The following is a 19,554-nucleotide window of genomic DNA, read 5'->3' as shown; positions in this document are numbered from 1 at the left end:
ACACAAAAATAGATCTGCAGTAAAATGAAAAATGAATTAAAATAATATATAGTGGCATATAATATACAATTTTAGTTTCTAGAAAGAAGTCTTTTAGCAACAAATTTGTGGATGATCTGTATGAAACAACTTAATTAAAGTTAAAAACAGGAACATCTCGTGCATTCTTATAAGAAAGAATTGCTTATTTTCCGCTGATAAACGATTGGTTTGCTAATATGCCACCGAACATACACATCTTGCTTATATGCCATCACAGACATGAAATTTCTTGGCAATATGCGATTACCGTTAGCTTTCCGGTTCTGAATGTCTGTTAGGCCCTATACACCCAACATTTTATCTAAATCCCAGAAATATCTTCAAGCCCTAAACATGAAAAGGAAAGAAAACTTTCCTGTCGTCTTCTTCAGCCTCACACAGAACTCAAGCTCTACCAGGAGGTCGCAAGCGGGCTCCAGTAGCGACACTTTCAGTTATGAAAAATGCAAGCACAAACACTCGCTGAAAAGAAGTGATGTCAGATTATGTACAGAATTTACAGCATAAATCACTTGGACCCATGCTTGATTTTCTCAAAATAGGATGGTGGGAAGTGTCTAATGCATAAACTATCCAATGAAAAACATTATTCAAGTTAAAGCTGAACAATACGATATAGCAATCAAACCTGACACTTAACAGAGGACTCAAATCTTAGTGGATCTGAAGAGTAAATATAAATATAGGAATATTCTTTCAGAAGAATCGATAAATAAAGTCCCAACACTGTTTGAAGGTCACAATCACAGAAGGTTGGAGTACCTTGAAATCAGAGAAATTATCTTCAATGTTAAATGTTGTTAACAATGAGTATAAACTTTTTGTTGAGGCGTTTTCTCATGGTTTTAATTAATTTAAATATCCCACAGAGAAATTTGTGGCCTAACACAGGAAAACTATGTACATTACAAAAGCAAATACTCTATTTTTAGACCAATGTTGTCTAGACCATTTCTCTCCGCCCATTGCAAGTCTAAACCTCATTTAGAGTTTTTTTTAAAAATAGAGTAAACCTCATTCTGAGCTATCTTTGAGAAAATGTTTACTTTCACCGCTACAGTGTACCAGTGAATTATTTCGAACTGCAGACTGATTAACCACTAACGTCTTCTATCTGCGCCGCGGAAAGATATACTGGAGGCTGGAGCAGAGCAGAACTACACCATGACTGGATTACCCAGGTACAGGCAAAAATGGGAAGGCTATACCAATCAACAATTCAAGTAAAGCAATTGCAGCACTGTACTCCATACAAGCAACAGAAAGTACTATTAATACTCCGCAGTATCAAGTGACAGACTTGACGATTTGCACTGTCGCGGCCAGTTAGCTCAACTAGAACTCCCACCGCGGCATTCCAGGTAACAGATAACATAAACTTCAAACATAACGGTAACAGTAAATAGTTGGGAACTTATCAAGTATAGGAGTGCATACATAACGGCACAACGAAAGAAACTCTTAGTCTCAAGTTTCGCAACAGATTCAAATTAAAAGCTACAACGAGATAGAGCAGACGAATATTTGGGTTCAGAACGGATGTATATCTCAAGTAACCGGTGCTTCAAAACTTGCAAAAACCTTGATCAAAATAATTGTTACTGTATAACCCTTCTAACCTCTACCAGCCCTGTTCAGGCTCACCATGCGTGCACTACCATCCCCTCTAGATGATGAACCAGACTGTGTGCGAGTCCTTCCATCGTGGAATCGTGAACCACCACCATAGCCCCCACGAGAACCTTGACCACTTCTATCATTTTGGAACCTGTCATTTTGGTAGCCGCCGCCACCACGTCCAGAGCCTCCAGTTCTGCCAGAGTATCCAAACCTTCCACCCCCACGCCGCCCTTGTGATGATGCAAAGTTCTCTTGCCACTTCCCCAGATTGGATGAGTCTTGACCATCACCACCCCTGCGCCTCGGCGGAGCCCCCTCAAGAGCACCACCAGTTCTAGCCTCATATGCCCTCTCATTGCTCTCCACAAGGACAGATAGCCTATCTGCCATCTGGAACAGCAGTCCCTGCAGCCTAGTTTGATCCACGCTGTGGAAAATAATACACTTGGTTGGTTGGTCCCAGCTTGCATGAAGCTCCTCAAGCATCATCATCTTGCTAACAATGCTATGAGCCTGTGACTCGTTAAGGTCAAACATCGTGGTGAGTTGGACAAGGCTCAGGGACTCGTAGCAAGATGAGTAAGAAAACATATAGGTTCTAAGAGCCTCTTCCTTGATCTTCAGCTTCAGCATCTCAAGAATGTGATCCTTGTTCCTCAAAAGCTTCCAGGTATCCAGAGAAGCGATCACACTGAAAGCCTTCTCGTGGTCGCCCTTATTGAGGGCTCTTGTGGCAGCCAATACATGATCCCTCACAGTTTCCGGAGGACCAACAAAAGTCTGCCTCTCGCTCATATCAAGAAGCCTGCGAAATGTTTTGCTCATAGGTCTCCGCTTATCAAAAGTATTGGCGGCCATATTGGGGACCTCAATTAGCATTGCACAGATCAAGTGTGCGGCTTCCAAAAGTTCAAGGTTTATATGCATATGGTAAGGCATCTGCCTTCTCCTCTCAAGCCTTTCCTGCAGGAATAAGGCTAACTATGTGAGCATTGATGATCACTAGACAAAATATGCACACCATATTCCTGCCACAAACAATTTTACCAATTAAATCTTACAGCTAAAATCAAGAGTTGAAGCACATATATCAATGTTGGGAATACAGAGTCAGAGTAGATAATCTTTACCTAGATCTAGTAGATAGATAAAATATAAAAGGAGTTCAAGATTGGGAAAATGGCAGTGTATAAATTATGGAGTAAAATACACCCGTGGTCCTAATATTATTGGCGAGGTGTCAAGTTAGTCCTAAAATTACTAAACTGCATATTTAGGTCCTATTTTTTTTGGAAGTGTGTCATGACAGGTCCTAAGCTTGCCCAAGAACGTTTGACCAGCCTACGTGGCATGCTGACCAAATACACGTCAGCTAAAGGGCCCGCTGGACATGACTGAAGCTATAAAATTAGATTAAATACACCCTCGGTCCTAATATTATTGACAAAGTGCCAAGTTAGTCCTAAAATTACTAAAACTGCAGATTTAAGTCCTACTTTTTTGGTAAGTGGGTCACGACAGGTCCTAACCTCGTTCTTGACACCACAACCAACCCCGCGGCCCCCACGGTCTCTAAGCTATGTTGCCTTGACCGTTTTTCTCCGCCGAAGCTAGAGCCACAAGCTAGTCCTGCGCTAGTGCTCTGTATCGTCGGGAACGTGAACTACATTTGCGCCGTTGCGTGCGGTCCCGGGCACACTGCACGTCATCGCTGTACACCGCCTCGGCCAATGGCCTCCCCGAGCTGTGACTCCTTGCTTAGAAGCTTCGCCTCGTTGATGTACCCCTTCGACCATCCTCGTGTTGTGTAGCATTCCACTGCCTAGCACCGCCCTCCATCGCTACACGAGCTCATTGCCAGCACTCCTCCGGTTCGCCGCCAAGCACCCCCAACAACTCAGTAGCTGCCCCAAAAACCCAACAAGCCACCCCAATTCTCTACTCTCCCTAGCCGCAACTCCGGTGACTCGCCGGCAAGAACCGCGGCGATGGGTGAGACAACACACTATTTCATAGCGCCAATTATGACAACAGGCCCCTTAGCCGACGTGTATTCGGTCACGTATGACGGTCAAACGCTCCTAACTGAGCTTAGGACCTCTCGTAACCCACTTAACAAAAAATTAGGACCTAAATATGCAGTTTAATAATTTTAGGACTAACTTTGCACCTCGTCAATAATATTAGGATCGCGGATGCATTTTTCCTCACGTCAGTTATGTCCAGCGGGCTCTTTGGCTGATGTGTACTCAGTCAACGTGCCACGTAGGCCGGTCAAACGCTCCTGGACGAGCGTAGGACTTGTCGTGACACACTTAGCAAAAAATTGGGACCTAAATATGCAGTTTAGTAATTTTAGGACTAACTTGACACCTCGTCAATAATTTTAGGAACGCGGGTGTATTTTACTCTAAATTATGCAACATCGGAGTTCTCCGTGTAAAATGAAATTTTGGAAAGAATAAGGAGTAATAAGTTAATGAAATAACTAATACATGCAAGAAAGAAAAGTCTAACAAGGAATTTTGACAACAGACCTGTCGTTCTACTACCAGAAACAACTCATAGTGACACATTTTCGAACTAGAATGTTTCATTTGGGACTAGGTGTACTGACCAGCGTTCAGCGATTCAAATAAAGGACGGGGGAAGTGTAAATTGCAGTTGTAGGGGGGTCAGGAAGTTTACCTGTTCTGGAGTTTTTTCATGGTATCTGCTTTGCTGTACGCCTTGCGCAAGCAATTCTTTCACTCTCCCAGTTGAATATAACTCAGACAAGCAACTATGAGCCTCAGCTATTAAACCAGCCCGGAAAGCACATAACCCCAGTTGGGCCATGGCCCTGTTGAATAATATCTGTGATGATATGTCCAGAAGTTGAACCCCATCTTGTAAACGACTCATTAAGAGCAAGTCACGAGCCACTGAAAATTCATCAGAGATTGCATAGTGATATATGTGACACAACATTGCCCGGGCTTTGGTCCTTTCATCTCCGTACTTGTAAATTAAAGACATCAATCCATCCATCAAAACTCTGCCACTCTCTGGAAAAGTAGGCTTCCTAGGAACAACTTCTGGAATCACAACAAAAGGTGGTGTTCCCCTGTAGTTATCAGCTGCTTGATACTCATCACCAGTATCAGCATCTCCATCCTCTATGCCAGCCTCAGTCTGCTCAGCCAGTTTTCTCATTGCATCATACACTTCCTGAGGTTTGTAGTAGACTAGTTCAACACGACGTAGCGCAACCTTGGCAGCAGCCTTAAGGTTCCCAACCCTTTCCTGGTATTCTTGGACAGTCTGTGCAAGCACCGAAAACAAGGGTTCATCTCTAAGCCTTTGAACATAATCTTTGGTATAGGGATCGCTGCACTGCAAACTCTTAAAAAATTCAGAGTCTATTCTCTCCAGGAATGCAACTAGGTCACCTGTAACATGGATAGTTCCATTGTAGTCGGCACCCTTTTGAGTTTCCTTCTCATCAGGCTCCACTGAGGTGTCTACTACTATGTTAGGATACTGTTGCAGTATATCAAGCACAATAAGCATATTATTAACACACTTCTTCCACACAATGACAGGCATATGACCAAGTAAGCTAGGGTTCACGTCGAACTGGGCAGAGATCACATGAAAAAGAATTTCAAGTTTCTGGGCAGGCGTTTTTGCCACACGGGTCAAAAACGTTAGCTGCTCCACACGTTCAACTCTCCCAGTGCCTTTCTTACCCCTGGATGCCACTATCTCTTTGAGCTTTTTATCAACAATATCCCATGTAATCTCACTCGGGTCTTTCATGAACTGCTTATCCATAATTTTATCTTTCTTGCTCAACTTCTTTTCCCAGCCTCCACCCTCTTCACCCTCGTTGTCTTCATTACCTGACTCTTCCGATTCAGACAGAGCCATCTTATCAGGATCTACAATATCTTCACCACTATCATCATCATCCTCATCCTCATCATCAACATCCTTCTCATCAGCAACATCATCTTCAAAACTCTCTGGATTCTCCCTGCACTTCTGGATTAGATCTTCATACTGCTTGTTGTTCTTCTTAAGTTTTTGCTTCATCGCATTGAGAGCCTTCGAGTTGCTTCTACTCATCTTATCCTTGGCTTCCTTGTTTGCAAGAGTCTGAGTAAGGAAGTCCTCCAGTAATACAAGAGTTGTGATATATCTATTTGGAACTTTGGTAGACTCATTTATACGTACAACCTTCTCAAGCTGCTTGTTGAGCTTGTCAAAACTCTCTTGCAAGCTAAGCCAGTCATTTATCTTAATTGCATTGCGCATCTGGTCCGCAGTAGCTTTCATCTCATCGTTGCGCTTATCCTTCAATGAGCGAATCACACGGGGGTTATCAACATCAGAATCATCACTGTCACTTGTATATTTGCTCAAATAGGGGTTCTTAGACCCCTCACGCCCCCCATCACCAGCTTCTGATTTCTCGCTATCACCCCCTTGTTCTGAATCTATATCCTCCACCTCCTCCTCGGAGTCACTGGCTCCCTGATGTTGAGCAATTGACACAACAGAGAAAACGGTAAATAATTGCAATTGGCGAGACAAAACTTATGTACTCCCTCCGATCCATATTAATTGTCTCAAATTTGCGGAAACATGGATGTACCTATGCCTAAAGAGCGCCTAGATACATTTAATATTTCGACAATTAATAGCCTGGATCAGAGGGAGTAGTATATTAATGAAAGTATACAAAATCTGGAGCAACGGCTCAGCACAAAAGAGAAAGATCATATACCTGTCCCCAAAAACGAGATGCCATGGCTTCTGCTTGTTACTTGAACTGGATTCAAGCTGTGGAAAGTATACAAGTTGATAAAGGCTTATGATCAAGACAAAATATAAAATGAAGGACACGAATTATATTTGAATCACAGGCAACTGACAAAAACTCCGGGGCACAGGCGGAGGACCCAGTAAGGCAAGGTAGGGGGGGGGGGGGGCGTCCTACTTCGATTTTTGCCTCGGTTACGAATTGGAGAAAAAAAAATAGGAATTGGAGAAAATTAAGGAGATGAAACGAGGAGCTTAAAGGGCGGAATCTGTTCGTGGGGTGATAGGAGGAGAAACGATCGGGGGCGAGAGAGTCGAAGGGGAAACCAACCGGCGGTGGCGGCGCTCGCGCGAGGAGGAAAACGAGCGAGGGGGCTGGGGCGGCGCTCGGCAGCGGGATGGACCCGAAGGAGGGAGGGTTGGCGGCACTCACGCGACGAGGAACCGAGGAAGATGAGCGAGGGGAGGGATCTAGGGCGCTCGGCGGCGAGATGGGCCAGAAGTAGAACAGAAGGAGGGAGAGGTGCGGCTATATAGCTGGCCACCTGGACCGGGCCTGGCCAAAAACGGCACGTCTCGCGGCTAAACGGGCTGTCTCGGCTTGTGAGCTTGGGCTGTACCTGGGCCTCGGCTCGAGCCCACGGGTCGGCACGGGACGGCCCATAAAAACATTTCCTCTTCTCTTTCCGTCGCTCGACCCATCTTCGCCGTCGACCTCCATTTCCGTTGTCGTTTGGCATCTCAGCGCGGGCGGAAGACAACGGCCGTTGGAGGGAGGCTCGTTACGCGCAGCAGCCTCCTACGAGGGCCTACGACGGCGTTTGCTTCTCCTCCTACGAGGGCGTTTGCTGCTCTTCATCCTCCCATCCTCCTGTGTACAGCAGCAGCCCCCTACAACAGCCACTGCTCCTCGTCCTCCTCCAATCCCTTGTAGCATCCCTCCCCCCTCTTTTCCCTATCTTTTGTTCCGAGAATGAGTTATCTGAAGCTGTTGAAAATGGAGAAAATGGATCAATGCCCTGAGTATGGATTTTGGTAGTTAATGACAATCCAATCCAGGGACTAATGTGTTTCAAGAATGTATGAACGGCTTATGTCCCAAAGAATAAAAAGAAGATGATTGGTGAGCCTAAAAAGGATGTGAAAAAATGCGACCGAGTATTATTTTCATTAGTGGATTTCTCTATCAATTTTAGTGAACTTCGTTTCACGTCGAGTCATAGAAAATCCGTACTATAAAGAGAGTGTTGTTGATGTGCTAAAGAGATTAACCTATCCACAGATACCGATGTAAACTTTAGACAATCCAAAACGACAGTTAAAGCAGCCTAAAGTTTCCAGCGAAACCCAATGTTTCTCTAAGTTGTGACGTTTCCGAATGGAGTCCCGAAAGCCCAGAATTCTGGAACCCTGGAGGGTCCGGATTTGACCAGGAGGGTCCAAGCAACCTACTATGTGAGAGTAACGTGTAGGTTTCTAGCATGGCTTTATAAGACTGCCCCTCTTTTGACCGTGAAGACCATGACCGGACCAACCAGTTCATTAGCTCAAGCAACTCTCCAAAATAATAACAACTCTAACTTTTCCCTTCGCCCTCATCCTAGATCTGAAAATCTTGTGAGGAAGAAGAGAGGTTGGACTGAGATTTGAAATCCGATCGCAAGTTGAGATTTGTTTCCCTCTTGGGCCCTTCAATTGGCTTGTTACTTTTGGAGTTGTTGTGAACTCCTAAATGGATTGCAGTCACACTGTGATCACCTCGAGACATACCACTTAGTGATTGAGCTTCTGGGGAGCTCAAGGAGATCAGGATGTGCCACATGAAGACTATTTGGGAAACCACCGTGGTGCCCACACCTCTCCAACGATTATTAGCTCCCTCCAAAGGAAATGAACATGAGCATAAATCTGCATCTCCTTGAGTTCTTCGGTTGTTTTTATACCTGAGCTTATTATACTTTGTGTTCTTATCTTGTTTGTATCCTTTTTTTTTTGGCTAGTTATGTTGTTTGTATCCTTGCTTGTTTGTGTAGCATCATATATGATTGTTTCACCTGGTTTTTTTAGATACCTCTTTATTTCTTTGTGCCTAATTGGAAGTTACAAGGTGGAAAATTGTAGTTGATTATTCACCCCCTCTAGTCAACAATCTTGATCCCTGACCTGTTTATTTGGGAAAATCCGAGTCAGAGATTGAGATTTGTTGGTTTTGTGGGTAACTTCTGAACAATTTATTTGGTGTAAGCATCCTTGATTTTTGTTGATTTTGTGGTTAATTTCCAAACAATGTATTCGATCTAACCATGTTGCCTATATTTCATACGGAGTACTTCTGAATATTTGTAGATGGATGACAATATCAAGACCTAACAAATGCTAATAGTGCGAGCCGGAGAGGTGGCCATTTTCCATGTGAAAACAAGACCTGTCGTTGCTGTTTGTTTGGTGTGCTTCGGTTCAAACTTGATCTTGGTTGTTTCTTTTCTTATTCCATGTAGAAATTGAGAACCAGAAGAAAATAGATGATATAATAAAAACATGATGCATATGTGCATACACACCTGGGCAGTGTATGCTAATGGTTGTAATGTATTTTTCGTACATGCATCTTAAATACCGGCAACCGTACACTGGACTTAGGCACTTACCTCCACCACCCTCACATATTCAGGCATCAAACATACGCAACAATTCTGCAGCTTCATCTTGCATCCACTTTGCCTGATTATCAGGATCGATTTAGGATACAATACATGTTGAGTCCACACAGGAAACCAAATACACCAGTGGTGGAAGTTTTTTTTTAACGCACATGACCTCTTTATTTGATAGCAACAATGGTGACATCCTCGATCAGAAGAGGTAGAATGCCGGTAGGGGGAACTAAACCAAGAGTTAATTGGCTTATATTTTGCCAAATGAGCTCATGTGCTACCTTATTTAACTCTCGGCAGCAATGGGCAACGTCAAACTGGGGCGATCATCCACAAGACCGAAGCAGTCTTCGTACGTAGCTGCTGCTACACCCAACGGGCAGCGCCTCGACAACGTCCATCGAGTCAGACTTATCAAGACTCGACTATAGCCCTACAATGCAATGAGATCCAAACCAATCTTCACGGCTTGGGCTTCAGCAGCCTCGACATCGGCAACAAAGTCCATCTTCCAGTTGGTAGCACATACGAAAGTCCCATTCGGTCGCGGATCACAGCACCAGTTGTACCAGATAGAGCATCGGCATCAAAAGACACATCCACATTCAGTTTAACCCAGCCTTCAGGAGGTTTAAGCCATCCCTGTCTCTTCACCCAGGCCTCGTTGGTGAGGCAGTCACATAATTTGAGGCCATTGCACGTATCGAGAAGGCAGAGCGCTCTGGCGATTGGAGACTCACCATGAACAGCTTTGCGACGCTCCCACCAAATGTACCAGCATGCCGTTGCCACCAGTTCCCTAAGGCCCGCAGGTGGATCTCCAGACCGAAGGAATCACAGAGGAGGTGTTTCCCCCCAAATCTCCATAGCTCGATCACATCGAAAAAGCAGATGGAAGATAGCCTCGGCATCGCGCTGGCAAAGTGGGCATTGTGCGTTGATCTTCATGTGACGGTTTGCAAGAACAACACGGCAAGGTAGTGCACCATGAAGGGTTTTCCACAAGAAGATCTTCACCTTCTCCCCGCAAAAAAAAAGAAGATCTTCACCTTCGCCGGAACACGAAATTTCCAGAGAATTTTCCATGCCGGGTGTAGGGAAGAGGATTCCATATCACATGTACGACGAAGCTTATGACCATGTTGATGCATCCAATATGCATGGATGTTGATTTGACAAAGAAAATTCATGTCTTCGTCATATTCCAAGCAATGAAATCTTTGTCCACCCGGGCCGAAAGCAGGATTGACATAATTCTTTGTACATCAACGGGCCAGAAAGTTTTCTTTACCAGGTCAACATCACAATCCTCGGCGGCTGGATTAATGAGTTCACTAACCATAGTAACCAGATGTGGGCCACGACGAGATACCACCCGTCTGGAAGGAGTGTTTGGGATCTAGGAATCTTCTCATATGCGAGTAGATGTGCCATCACCAATACGCCGTATATAGCCAAGTTTGAAGGTCTTCAAGCCAGCGAAAATACTTTGCCAAGTGAAAGAAGAGCCTTCTTTGAGTTGTGTTCAAAAGATCTCCATCCGTTTAGTATTTGGCACAGAGGACCGTAGCACACAAGGAGTTTGGCTCCGAAATCAGACGCCAAGCTTGGTTTGCAAGCATGGCTTGAATAGCAGTGTATGTCTCGAAAGCCCATACCTCCCCTCGCCTTAGGAACACACATTTTTCACCATGCGAACCAATGCATCTTACGGTCGTTTTTCTCGTCACCCCACCAATACATTGACATTGCGTCTGAGATCCCTTTGCAAATTTGTTTTGGGATTTTAAAGACGGCCATCGCATACGCATACGATGGAATAGCTTGGGCCTCTGATTTTAGAAGGACTTCCTTTCCGCCAGCCGAGAGCAATCTCTCTTTCCGCACTGTTGTGCGTTTTTTGACTTTGTCGACGAGGAATTGGAAGCAATCGGATCTATCAGCTCTGACAATAGGAGGGAGGTCAGAAATACCTTCTGTTAAAATATCAAGCGTTTCGCACACCTCCTGGCATTGAGCAGCAGCAATGTTTGGACTAAAAAATATGCTTGATTTTTCCACACTGACTAATTGACCCGAAGTTGAGCAATATCGATCCGATATACCCTTCAGGCAGCGGGCATTCTCAACATCAGCATCCATAAGGACAAGAGTCATCGGCAAATAATAGGTTTGAGATAGCAGGTGCGTCTCTACACACTTTTACTCCCTTTATCTCGCCAGAGATTTCTGCGTGTCTGAATTTCACTGAGAGACCTTCAAAGCAAACAAGGAATAAATATGGGGATAGCGGATCTCCTTGCTGAAGGCCACGTGATGGACTAAAGTCATCTGTCTCAAAAGAATTAACGACGTGTTTGCTTTCGGATCTGCTCGGGCTGGAGCGAAACGGCCGAGGACCGCAAGGTGCCAAGGTTCCAAGAAACCGGACAAGCCACATGAATCAAAATTTTAGGAAGAAATCCTGGACTGGGCCTTTCCGTCTGAATCCATTTAGGCCCCCTTTGATTCAAAGGAATTCAAACGGATTTTTGGAGGATTTTGAATCCTCAGGAATTTTTCCTACGTGGTTCGTTTGATTCGAAGGATTACAAACCATAGGAAATTTTCCTTAGAATTTATTTCTATTAGATTTTCTAGGAAAAATTCCATCCAATCCAACCTCATTGTAAGAATCATATGTTTTTCCTGTGCTCAAACATCATCTAATTTCTGTAGTATTAAATATGACATGCCGCTTTGATCCTGTACTTTTTCTGTTCGTGCGTTTTGAAAATCCCGTGAATGCCCTTAACAAACCAAAGGCAAAAAAAAAAATAGGATCGGGCCGCTCCAACCCAGCCGGCGCCGTAACCAAACGCCGTCCAACTCACCGTGTAACAGAGTAGTATCTCATACTCCGTATCAGTATTTGGTTCGCGGATCGCTGCAATGTAATCTTTAGAAAATTAAAGTCATGCAGTAGTACTCCACTGACGCAGCTCTGCAGGGTGTCGGATCTCATCTCACCGGATCGACCGTTTGAATCCCTCGCGAAATCAGACAGAAACAAAAGGATAAACGTAGTTTGAATCTTTGAGAGCTCCGGAAAATAAATACTCCACCGTCCTGCAGGCCCGGCCCCCCACCGCACTCACACATGTCCCGAACAGCGATCAGCGTACATAACGAGTCCCCATGCCTGGGCTCCTACTCGTAGCAAATCCATTCGCTCACGACGCTGTTCGCTGCTCGGCCGCCCGCTGCGGACCCGCCTAGCTTTCAGCGTAAGCACCCCCGTGAGTTCAAAGTATTACGATGCGACCTTTGGAAAGTTTCTGTTAAAGCACCCCTCTGCTTCGGGGTCGGGGGTTTTCAAACACTCCTTCCTTCCCTGCCGTTGGGGTCGGTACAGTGCAAGCTGAGTTGCGTGGGATCTGCGGGCTGGCGGGCTGCGGTGGACAAGATGATGAGGCTGCTCGGCGCGGCTGCCTCGGCAGCGGAGGACGGGAAGGTCAACGACGAAGGGTTGGCGCTGCGCAAGGCTGAGGAAGCCGGTGAGTTTTTCTGCATTGGAGTACCTGATTACTTTCGCGCGGTGATGCTCGCTGGATGATCCGCTGTCTGAATTCGGGTCATTGCGTTGGTGACTTTGTGTTTGAATGGAGTTGAGTTGAGTGGAGTGGAGTTGCGGCCGGCGGCGAGAACTGGGTTGAGTGCTCGCTGATTAGGCCGATCACTTGTGCTCAGTCGCGCCATTTGCACAGGTACACCCGAGGAATTTGTTGGTCAGTGCTACTAGTATGCTAATCAGGAGGGAGTAGTCTTAATCTCTGTTTATTGCAGTGGTTGTTCGTAATTACTACTCTGGCTTGGCATGATTTCAAGTCATGATGCATTTAGTATACTCGGACACTCCATTGCTCTTGAATGGGAGTAGTATACTGCGCATTGCATTTGGAATTCGAAAATACTGTAGTTATCTGCTGCAGAGACGGAGGGAGGCTAAACCACAGGATCGTGTTGTCTGCACGAATCGCGAGGCAGCATTCTCCTCGACTCTGATCTGTTTGACAATACGCAGCTGCGCGGAGGTGCGAGGCGGCGCGATGGCTGCGGAAGATGGAGCCGGCGGCGGTGGAGGCCCTGCCGGAGAGTCCATCGAAGGAGGAGTTCCGCATGGCGCTGCGCAACGGGCTCGTCCTCTGCAAGGTCCTCAACCGCGTCAACCCCGGCGCCGTCCCCAAGGTGCATCCCTAACACGAAAAAAAGGGAGGGCTTCAAATTTTCAAATGTGTCTAACTGTCTATGTTTCGGTGCCTGTGGTAGTTGGTACTTGCGATCTCAGTGCTTGTTATTGTTTCGGCAGGTCGTGGAGAATCCCGTTGACGCGGAGCAGTCGGCTGATGGGGCAGCGCAGTCTGCAATTCAGTACTTCGAGAACATGAGGAACTTCCTGGTTGCAGTTTGCGAGATGAATTTGTTGACGTTTGAAGCTTCGGATATTGAGAAGGTACATGGGTTGTTCTTACTTCTTAGCATATTATGGGAATTATTGCGAGTAGTATGATTTGCTCATTTGTAAGAGAATGGGGGTATGTCTCTTATGTTAGCACCCATTCTCTAAAAAAACAGTACCCATTTAAGCTCCAAAACCAAATGAACAGAATACATTCGAATAGTATCTCGGACATAATGCATCTGAGGAGTATCTTAATGCAAGAGTGCAAGAATAAAGCAAACACATTCAATGACCTTACCCACCTTTGAATTTTCTAACACAAAGTATATGTTACAGGCTAGTTCAGAATTTAGCTCAATATTTACACATAATGTTTGAAACATGGAATCTAAGTTCTACCAACAACATTGACAGGGAGGTGCATCAATGAAGGTTGTTGACTGCATACTTTGTCTCAAAGGGTACCACGAGTGGAAGCTCTCAGGTGGGATCGGTATATGGAGGTATGGAGGTATTGTGAAGATCGCATCCTCAAGCAAGAGGTTGCCTTCACATTCATCTAGGTTTGGAAACTCAGCTGATCAGAACCAACAAATGCTGGAATTTGTGCATCTTCTCTCCGAGGTCTCCCTTGAGGAAACTAAAGTTGGAGAATCTCAGCATTCTCTTTTCCAGCACTTTGTTCTTCGAGTTGTGCGGTCATTCCTTCTGGAATGGAGTGAAGCTGAGGACCTGCCTTTAGATGATATGGTAGGTAAGTTCTGCTTATTTGTATAATTATATTTGTTGATCCTTTGAGTATTATCTTGAATTGATGCCATTAACAAACAATGCTGAACCTTGTCCAATGGCTGACATGCTTCTGGTGGTCAAATTTTCAGGTCCTCGAAACAATACTGGAGCAAGCCTCTAAAGAATTCACCATTCTGCTCGTCTCCCATCGAAATCAGGTGATGTATCATAGTTTTATTTGACGGCATCTTTTGTTATGATCATGTAAATTTATGTATTTCATCCAATAGACAATAGGTTGCACTTGCTAAAATTCAATAGTAGTCCTGCCATAAGCTGTCCCGAATCTGAAATCTCTGCACTTATGATTGAAAACTTACTTTGTAAACATGTCATATCTAACAGGTCAGATCACTTTTAAGGAAGATGATGAAAGATGAAAATGGAGTATGCTCTAAATTGGAGTTGATCGAAGCTATTTCAAAAACTTTGAAGGAGAATAGCGAGTGCTTATTCTCTTCACTGCAATTACCCAGTGGTAGCCGCAAACACTTGGATGACGGGGCAGGACTTGAACGCCAACAAGAAGAGCTAGAGGTAGGCAATGATGTGCAATTAATTGTGCTGCTTAACTTGTTAGCTGGCAGTCTGTCAAGAGCAAAATCAACATTTTAATCCCTGTAACATAAATTGTCTGCTGGCAATATGTTAAGCTGCCACGTTAGGTAGTATTTTGTAGCAATTGCAGGTTTTCCTTGTCAGGTTCCCTTCTGTAACAAAAGTTAAAAGTAAAAACAATACAATTACCTGACACATTTGTACTCCTCTAATGACAAATATCCTGTTCAAGGTTATGATATCTACTCCCTCCGTCCCATATTAAGTGACTCAAATCTGCCCAAATATGGATGTATTTATAACTAAAAGGTGTCTAGATACATGTAATAGAAAGTCAATTAATATGGGACAGAGAGAGTATATTATAAATCTGTTGCATTGTTCTCATTATAATTTTTACTTTCATATTTGAAATATTCGGAAGTTAAACCCTTTCGTAACGATAGGTCATAGTAAAAACAATAAAATTATCTAACACGTTTGTGCTCTAATGATAAATATCCTGTTCAAGGTTAAGATATTATGAACATTGTTGCATTGATGATGCGATTATGATTTTTCTTTTGAAATTTGATTTTTTCAGAAGTTAAAACTGTCCTTCAATGAGATGAAGTCTCAAGTTGAATCTACTAGAGCCAAATGGGAGGAAGACTTGACGAGACTAGGTGAGTAATGGTTTTACAATTTTATCTATCATTGTAATCTTTGGGCTCTAAATAATATCCTATTATTGCAGAAAGCTATTTTGAGGCTCAGAACCATAATGCTTACCACAAGTTACTGGAGGAGAATCGTAAGCTGTACAATCAAGTTCAAGATCTTAAAGGTAAACAACAAATGGATCATCTTAATTTCATTACTAGCAAGATATATTGTTACTGAGAACTTCCAAACATTTCTTAGGTAGCATTCGAGTGTACTGCAGAGTGAAACCTTTCCCGAAGATGCAACTTGATCAACGATCTACTGTTGATCATATTGGGGAAAACGGGGAGATCATGATTATTAACCCTCAAAAGCAAGGAAAGGATGGACGGAAGATATTCTCATTCAACAAAATATTTGGACCTAACGTCTCACAATGTACATCATCATACCTTTTCAATTTATATTCTTCACTTACTGTAAATCAATAGCATTTCCTCCAGTACTTTTCTAAGGTTATATTAAAGTGCTTAATTATATGGTTATTCAAAATATAAAAATTACTTGTTGGTTATGCATAGCACTACACGATTAGAAAAGGAATGATGCTTTTACTTTGGAAAATTACAAGATATTTTGTAATTGATGATGTGCTTCTGATTCTACCAGTCTACTCACTTTCATTTTCTTTGTAACAGCTGAAGTTTTTGCTGATACACAACCACTTATAAGATCCGTGATGGATGGCTACAATGTTTGTATATTTGCATATGGTCAAACAGGATCTGGGAAAACATATACTATGGTAAGTCTTCACAGCAACTCTACTTTGAAGTTCAAACCATTGCTTTTGTGGAACATGTCCAAATGAACAAACATAATACTATGCTGGACAAGGTTCCTATGCAAAACTGATAACAAAAAGATAATGATCTTTAATGCTGGAAAACGATGAAGATAGCAATAATGTCCTTTTGCTAGTTTTTTTTTCTTTTCCTTACATGTCATGGTCATTCGTTGCATTCTTTATGACAATGCTTTTGTTTGGCGTTTGTCACTCAGAGCGGTCCAGATATAACATCAGAGGAAACCTTGGGCGTGAACTACCGGTCGCTAAATGACCTGTTTGATATTTCCCAGAACAGATCAGATACCACGACATATGATGTGAAAGTTCAGATGATTGAAATATACAATGAACAAGTGAGAGATCTATTGATGGCCGATGGTGCAAATAAACGATATCCTTTGATGACTGCCCGCAAAAAACTTTATTTCTCAAGCTAGCAATTGAAAACAATATATTTATGCTTATTTTGCTTCACTGTCGAAGTTTTGCTTCAAAATTTCTGGATTTTTTCTTAACCATAAACTCACATTAGAGATCCGTAACAGTTCTCATGTAAATGGACTCAACATTCCTGATGCAAATTTAGTGCCAGTGAAGTGTGCACAGGACGTTTTGGATCTCATGAAAGTTGGCCATAGAAATCGGGCGGTTGGAGCAACTGCTCTTAATGAACGAAGTAGCCGCTCGCACAGGTAATCAAACTGATGCTCATAATAAGGTTATGCCATTTATATGTCCTTACAAATTGCCATTTCTAGAGAATAAGTGCATGTGGTAATTTTGCTTCTCTTTTTCAGTGTGTTGACTGTTCATGTGCAAGGGAAGGAGATAATTTCTGGTTCAACTCTAAGAGGATGCCTCCATCTGGTTGATCTTGCGGGAAGTGAGAGGGTGGACAAGTCTGAGGCCACTGGAGAAAGACTGACTGAAGCCAAGCACATAAACAAATCATTATCCGCACTTGGTGATGTTATAGCTGCACTTGCCCAAAAGAGTACACATGTTCCGTACCGAAATAGCAAGCTAACACAAGTGCTGCAAGATGCCTTAGGTACACAGAATTTGTTATAAGATTTAAAACTTTTTCGTCAAAAATGCCCACCCACGTTGCTAATTGTTTGTTTTTTCTTATAATATAGGTGGTCAGGCCAAGACTTTGATGTTTGTGCATGTAAATCCTGAAGCAGATGCTTTTGGCGAAACAGTTAGCACTCTCAAGTTTGCCGAGCGTGTAGCCACTATAGAACTTGGAGCAGCTCGTGTTAACAAGGAAGGTGCACAGGTCAAAGACCTGAAGGAAGAGGTATGTCACTGTGTTGTTGAATTCTGAATGTAGCAGGCATTGGAACTTTGTTTTCATAACTCACGGTTCACAACTATCTTTGTCAGATTGGTAAACTAAAATTGGCATTAGATGATAAGGAACGTGAAGCAGCACAGCTAAAAGATGTCACCAGTCGTGCAGCCTCTGAGACAAGAAATGCAAGAGCAAGATCACCTCTAACCACTAGCTTCCGCTTCAAGCCTGAAGCTGGTCAGGATTCTAGTGTAGACACTTGCACAAGCGAGGTATTTAGCTTTTAAACCTTCTTGATTACTCGTATATTCCCCCCCAAAAAAAACTGAGTCTTCTTTCATGTTTCTTTTTTATGTATCTTTTGCATTTTGCTTCTGTGAGTTAGTCTTTTTCTTCCTCCCTCTGGTTCCCTGGAGGTGTAACTTGAAACTCAGTTTATGTTTTTATAAAATCTCAGGTTATACCATCAGAGTAACACATTATGCGTTACTCACTTTTTCTAAACATGCAGTTTCTTTCACACAGAATAGGCCTAAATATATAATTTGTTCCTTTGGCAGACCAGAAGTTCGTCGTCTGGAAAACAGAGAAGGTTTCGTTCTCCGATGTCAGTGCGGGAGTTGGATGACAAGTCACCTGCCATTAGCAGGGAACTATACTTCAGCTCACGGAAGTTCAAGACTCCGCCACCTACAGTAAGAAGTTCATTTTCTGCTGAGAGATCTAGCACTGCTAAAACCATGGAGAAGAAGGAAAACATTGAGTGTACTCCTACTTCAAAGGTGGAACTGCCTGCAAAAGCAACACACAGCAGCAGCTCTAAAAACACACCTGCATCCATTCTGACGGCTCAAAGCCTCAGGAAATTCAGAGACTCGGAAGAAAACCGGATCACAAAGCCATCCGTCCGAGAAAGCATGACAAAGAACAGACCTGACAGTGCGACAAAAACTCGGAAAGAAGAACCACAACAGCAAACGGTGAATGGTTGCACATACTCAGGTAATAAAGTGAGGTCGGAAGCCAAGACCACGAAGAACTCACCCGAGATGGAAAACGAGTTTGCTAACAGCGAGCCAACCTTTCATTTCAACCGGAAGGCGAAGAAGTTCCCGCCACAGGTGACAAGACAGTCCCAGAGCATTGATCTCAGGTACAATCGTATAGACAATTCTTGAGATAATTGATTTGCACCTTCTCCTGTTACTTGCCGATGCATCAGTGACTTCACTCTCACAGAGACTCTCTATCCTCGTTTTTTTGGGTATCATCAGAGCGTCGGTCCAGGAGATGGAGGCTGTGACCGAAGGGAAGCATCGCCGGAGCAGGCCCTACGCCGAGAGGACCAACATTCCCTTGCCGGAGACGCGCCGCAGCGTCTCTCTGCCGCGCGGGAAATTCGCCCCCGTGTGAATCTGCTAGCTTGTGTTTAAGCCATTCTTTGATTTATGCGACGGCGTCAGCGTGATGTCGTTATTGTGTGGTCAGATCTGCAGGCTTCTACGGCTGGGTAGAAAACCTGAGGATCATGTCGTTAGTTAGTGAAGTTGTTGTGCTTATTCATTTGTTGTCGACAAGTCTTTTTTTTCTTCGCAAAACGGAGCACTCGATCCATTAATTAAGCAGAAGAGATTGTCGACAAGTCTCACGTCCTTTTGTACAATGTAAAGATGTGGCAGTTGCCATTATATGTCATGCAGCCGCAGTGGTGATTGCAGATCGAAAACGGTGCTTATGAGTTGTATGATCGATGTTTGTGAAGTGTTCATGTTTCTCAGCTCGAACTGGCAACTGTATGAAAAATCTCTTTTTTTTCTGTTTAAATTTTACTCCGTACCAGGGAAAAGTT

At 43.6% G+C, this 19,554-nt stretch overlaps 2 protein-coding genes across 3 annotated transcripts; one reads left to right on the top strand and one right to left on the bottom strand.

Annotated features, from left to right (window-relative positions):
• Positions 1 to 1,416: 1,416 nt before the first annotated feature.
• On the bottom strand, positions 1,417 to 6,965 carry LOC100832515 (eukaryotic translation initiation factor 3 subunit C). Its single transcript, XM_003579889.4, has 4 exons — positions 6,800 to 6,965; positions 6,434 to 6,489; positions 4,351 to 6,180; positions 1,417 to 2,625 (listed from the first exon to the last, which is right to left on the bottom strand). The coding sequence occupies exons 2-4, from the start codon at positions 6,455 to 6,457 to the stop codon at positions 1,657 to 1,659; spliced, it is 2,823 nt and encodes a 940-aa protein (XP_003579937.1). The 5' UTR covers positions 6,458 to 6,489; positions 6,800 to 6,965; the 3' UTR covers positions 1,417 to 1,656.
• A 5,446-nt stretch (positions 6,966 to 12,411) lies between these two features.
• Positions 12,412 to 19,466, top strand: LOC100832207 (kinesin-like protein KIN-14F). 2 transcript variants are annotated; one of them, XM_003579888.4, is made up of 17 exons: positions 12,412 to 12,658; positions 13,186 to 13,349; positions 13,471 to 13,614; positions 13,978 to 14,313; positions 14,445 to 14,513; positions 14,701 to 14,892; positions 15,497 to 15,578; positions 15,650 to 15,739; positions 15,817 to 15,996; positions 16,257 to 16,363; positions 16,621 to 16,799; positions 16,936 to 17,100; positions 17,206 to 17,459; positions 17,548 to 17,711; positions 17,798 to 17,977; positions 18,266 to 18,858; positions 18,980 to 19,466. In XM_003579888.4, exons 1-17 carry the CDS (start codon positions 12,568 to 12,570, stop codon positions 19,116 to 19,118), a joined length of 3,129 nt encoding a protein of 1,042 aa, XP_003579936.2. In that variant the 5' UTR covers positions 12,412 to 12,567; the 3' UTR covers positions 19,119 to 19,466. The 2 variants fall into 2 exon arrangements, with proteins under 2 accessions (XP_003579936.2, XP_014751524.1); XM_014896038.2 differs by lacking the exon at positions 12,412 to 12,658 and adding an exon at positions 12,783 to 12,868.
• The last annotated feature ends 88 nt before the right edge of the window (positions 19,467 to 19,554 follow it).

This window comes from Brachypodium distachyon, chromosome 5, assembly GCF_000005505.3.
Source record: "Brachypodium distachyon strain Bd21 chromosome 5, Brachypodium_distachyon_v3.0, whole genome shotgun sequence".
NCBI classification, from domain to species: Eukaryota; Viridiplantae; Streptophyta; class Magnoliopsida; order Poales; family Poaceae; genus Brachypodium; species Brachypodium distachyon.
This window is presented reverse-complemented; position numbering and strand designations above follow the sequence as displayed.

What these genes read in the sequence shown, in the direction of transcription:
- LOC100832515 (XM_003579889.4), bottom strand. Translation starts at nt 6,457, where the DNA reads ATGGCATCTCGTTTTTGGGGACAG. An exon ending in CATCTCGTTTTTGGGGACAG is followed by an intron (nt 6,181 to 6,433) that starts GTATATGATCTT and finishes GCTCAACATCAG; the next exon opens with GGAGCCAGTGACTCCGAGGA. An exon ending in ATGAAAAAACTCCAGAACAG is followed by an intron (nt 2,626 to 4,350) that starts GTAAACTTCCTG and finishes TTATTCCTGCAG; the next exon opens with GAAAGGCTTGAGAGGAGAAG.
- LOC100832207 (XM_003579888.4), top strand. Translation starts at nt 12,568, where the DNA reads ATGATGAGGCTGCTCGGCGCGGCTGCCTCGGCAGCGGAGGACGGGAAG. An exon ending in GGAAGACTTGACGAGACTAG is followed by an intron (nt 15,579 to 15,649) that starts GTGAGTAATGGT and finishes CTATTATTGCAG; the next exon opens with AAAGCTATTTTGAGGCTCAG. An exon ending in CGAAGTAGCCGCTCGCACAG is followed by an intron (nt 17,101 to 17,205) that starts GTAATCAAACTG and finishes TCTCTTTTTCAG; the next exon opens with TGTGTTGACTGTTCATGTGC.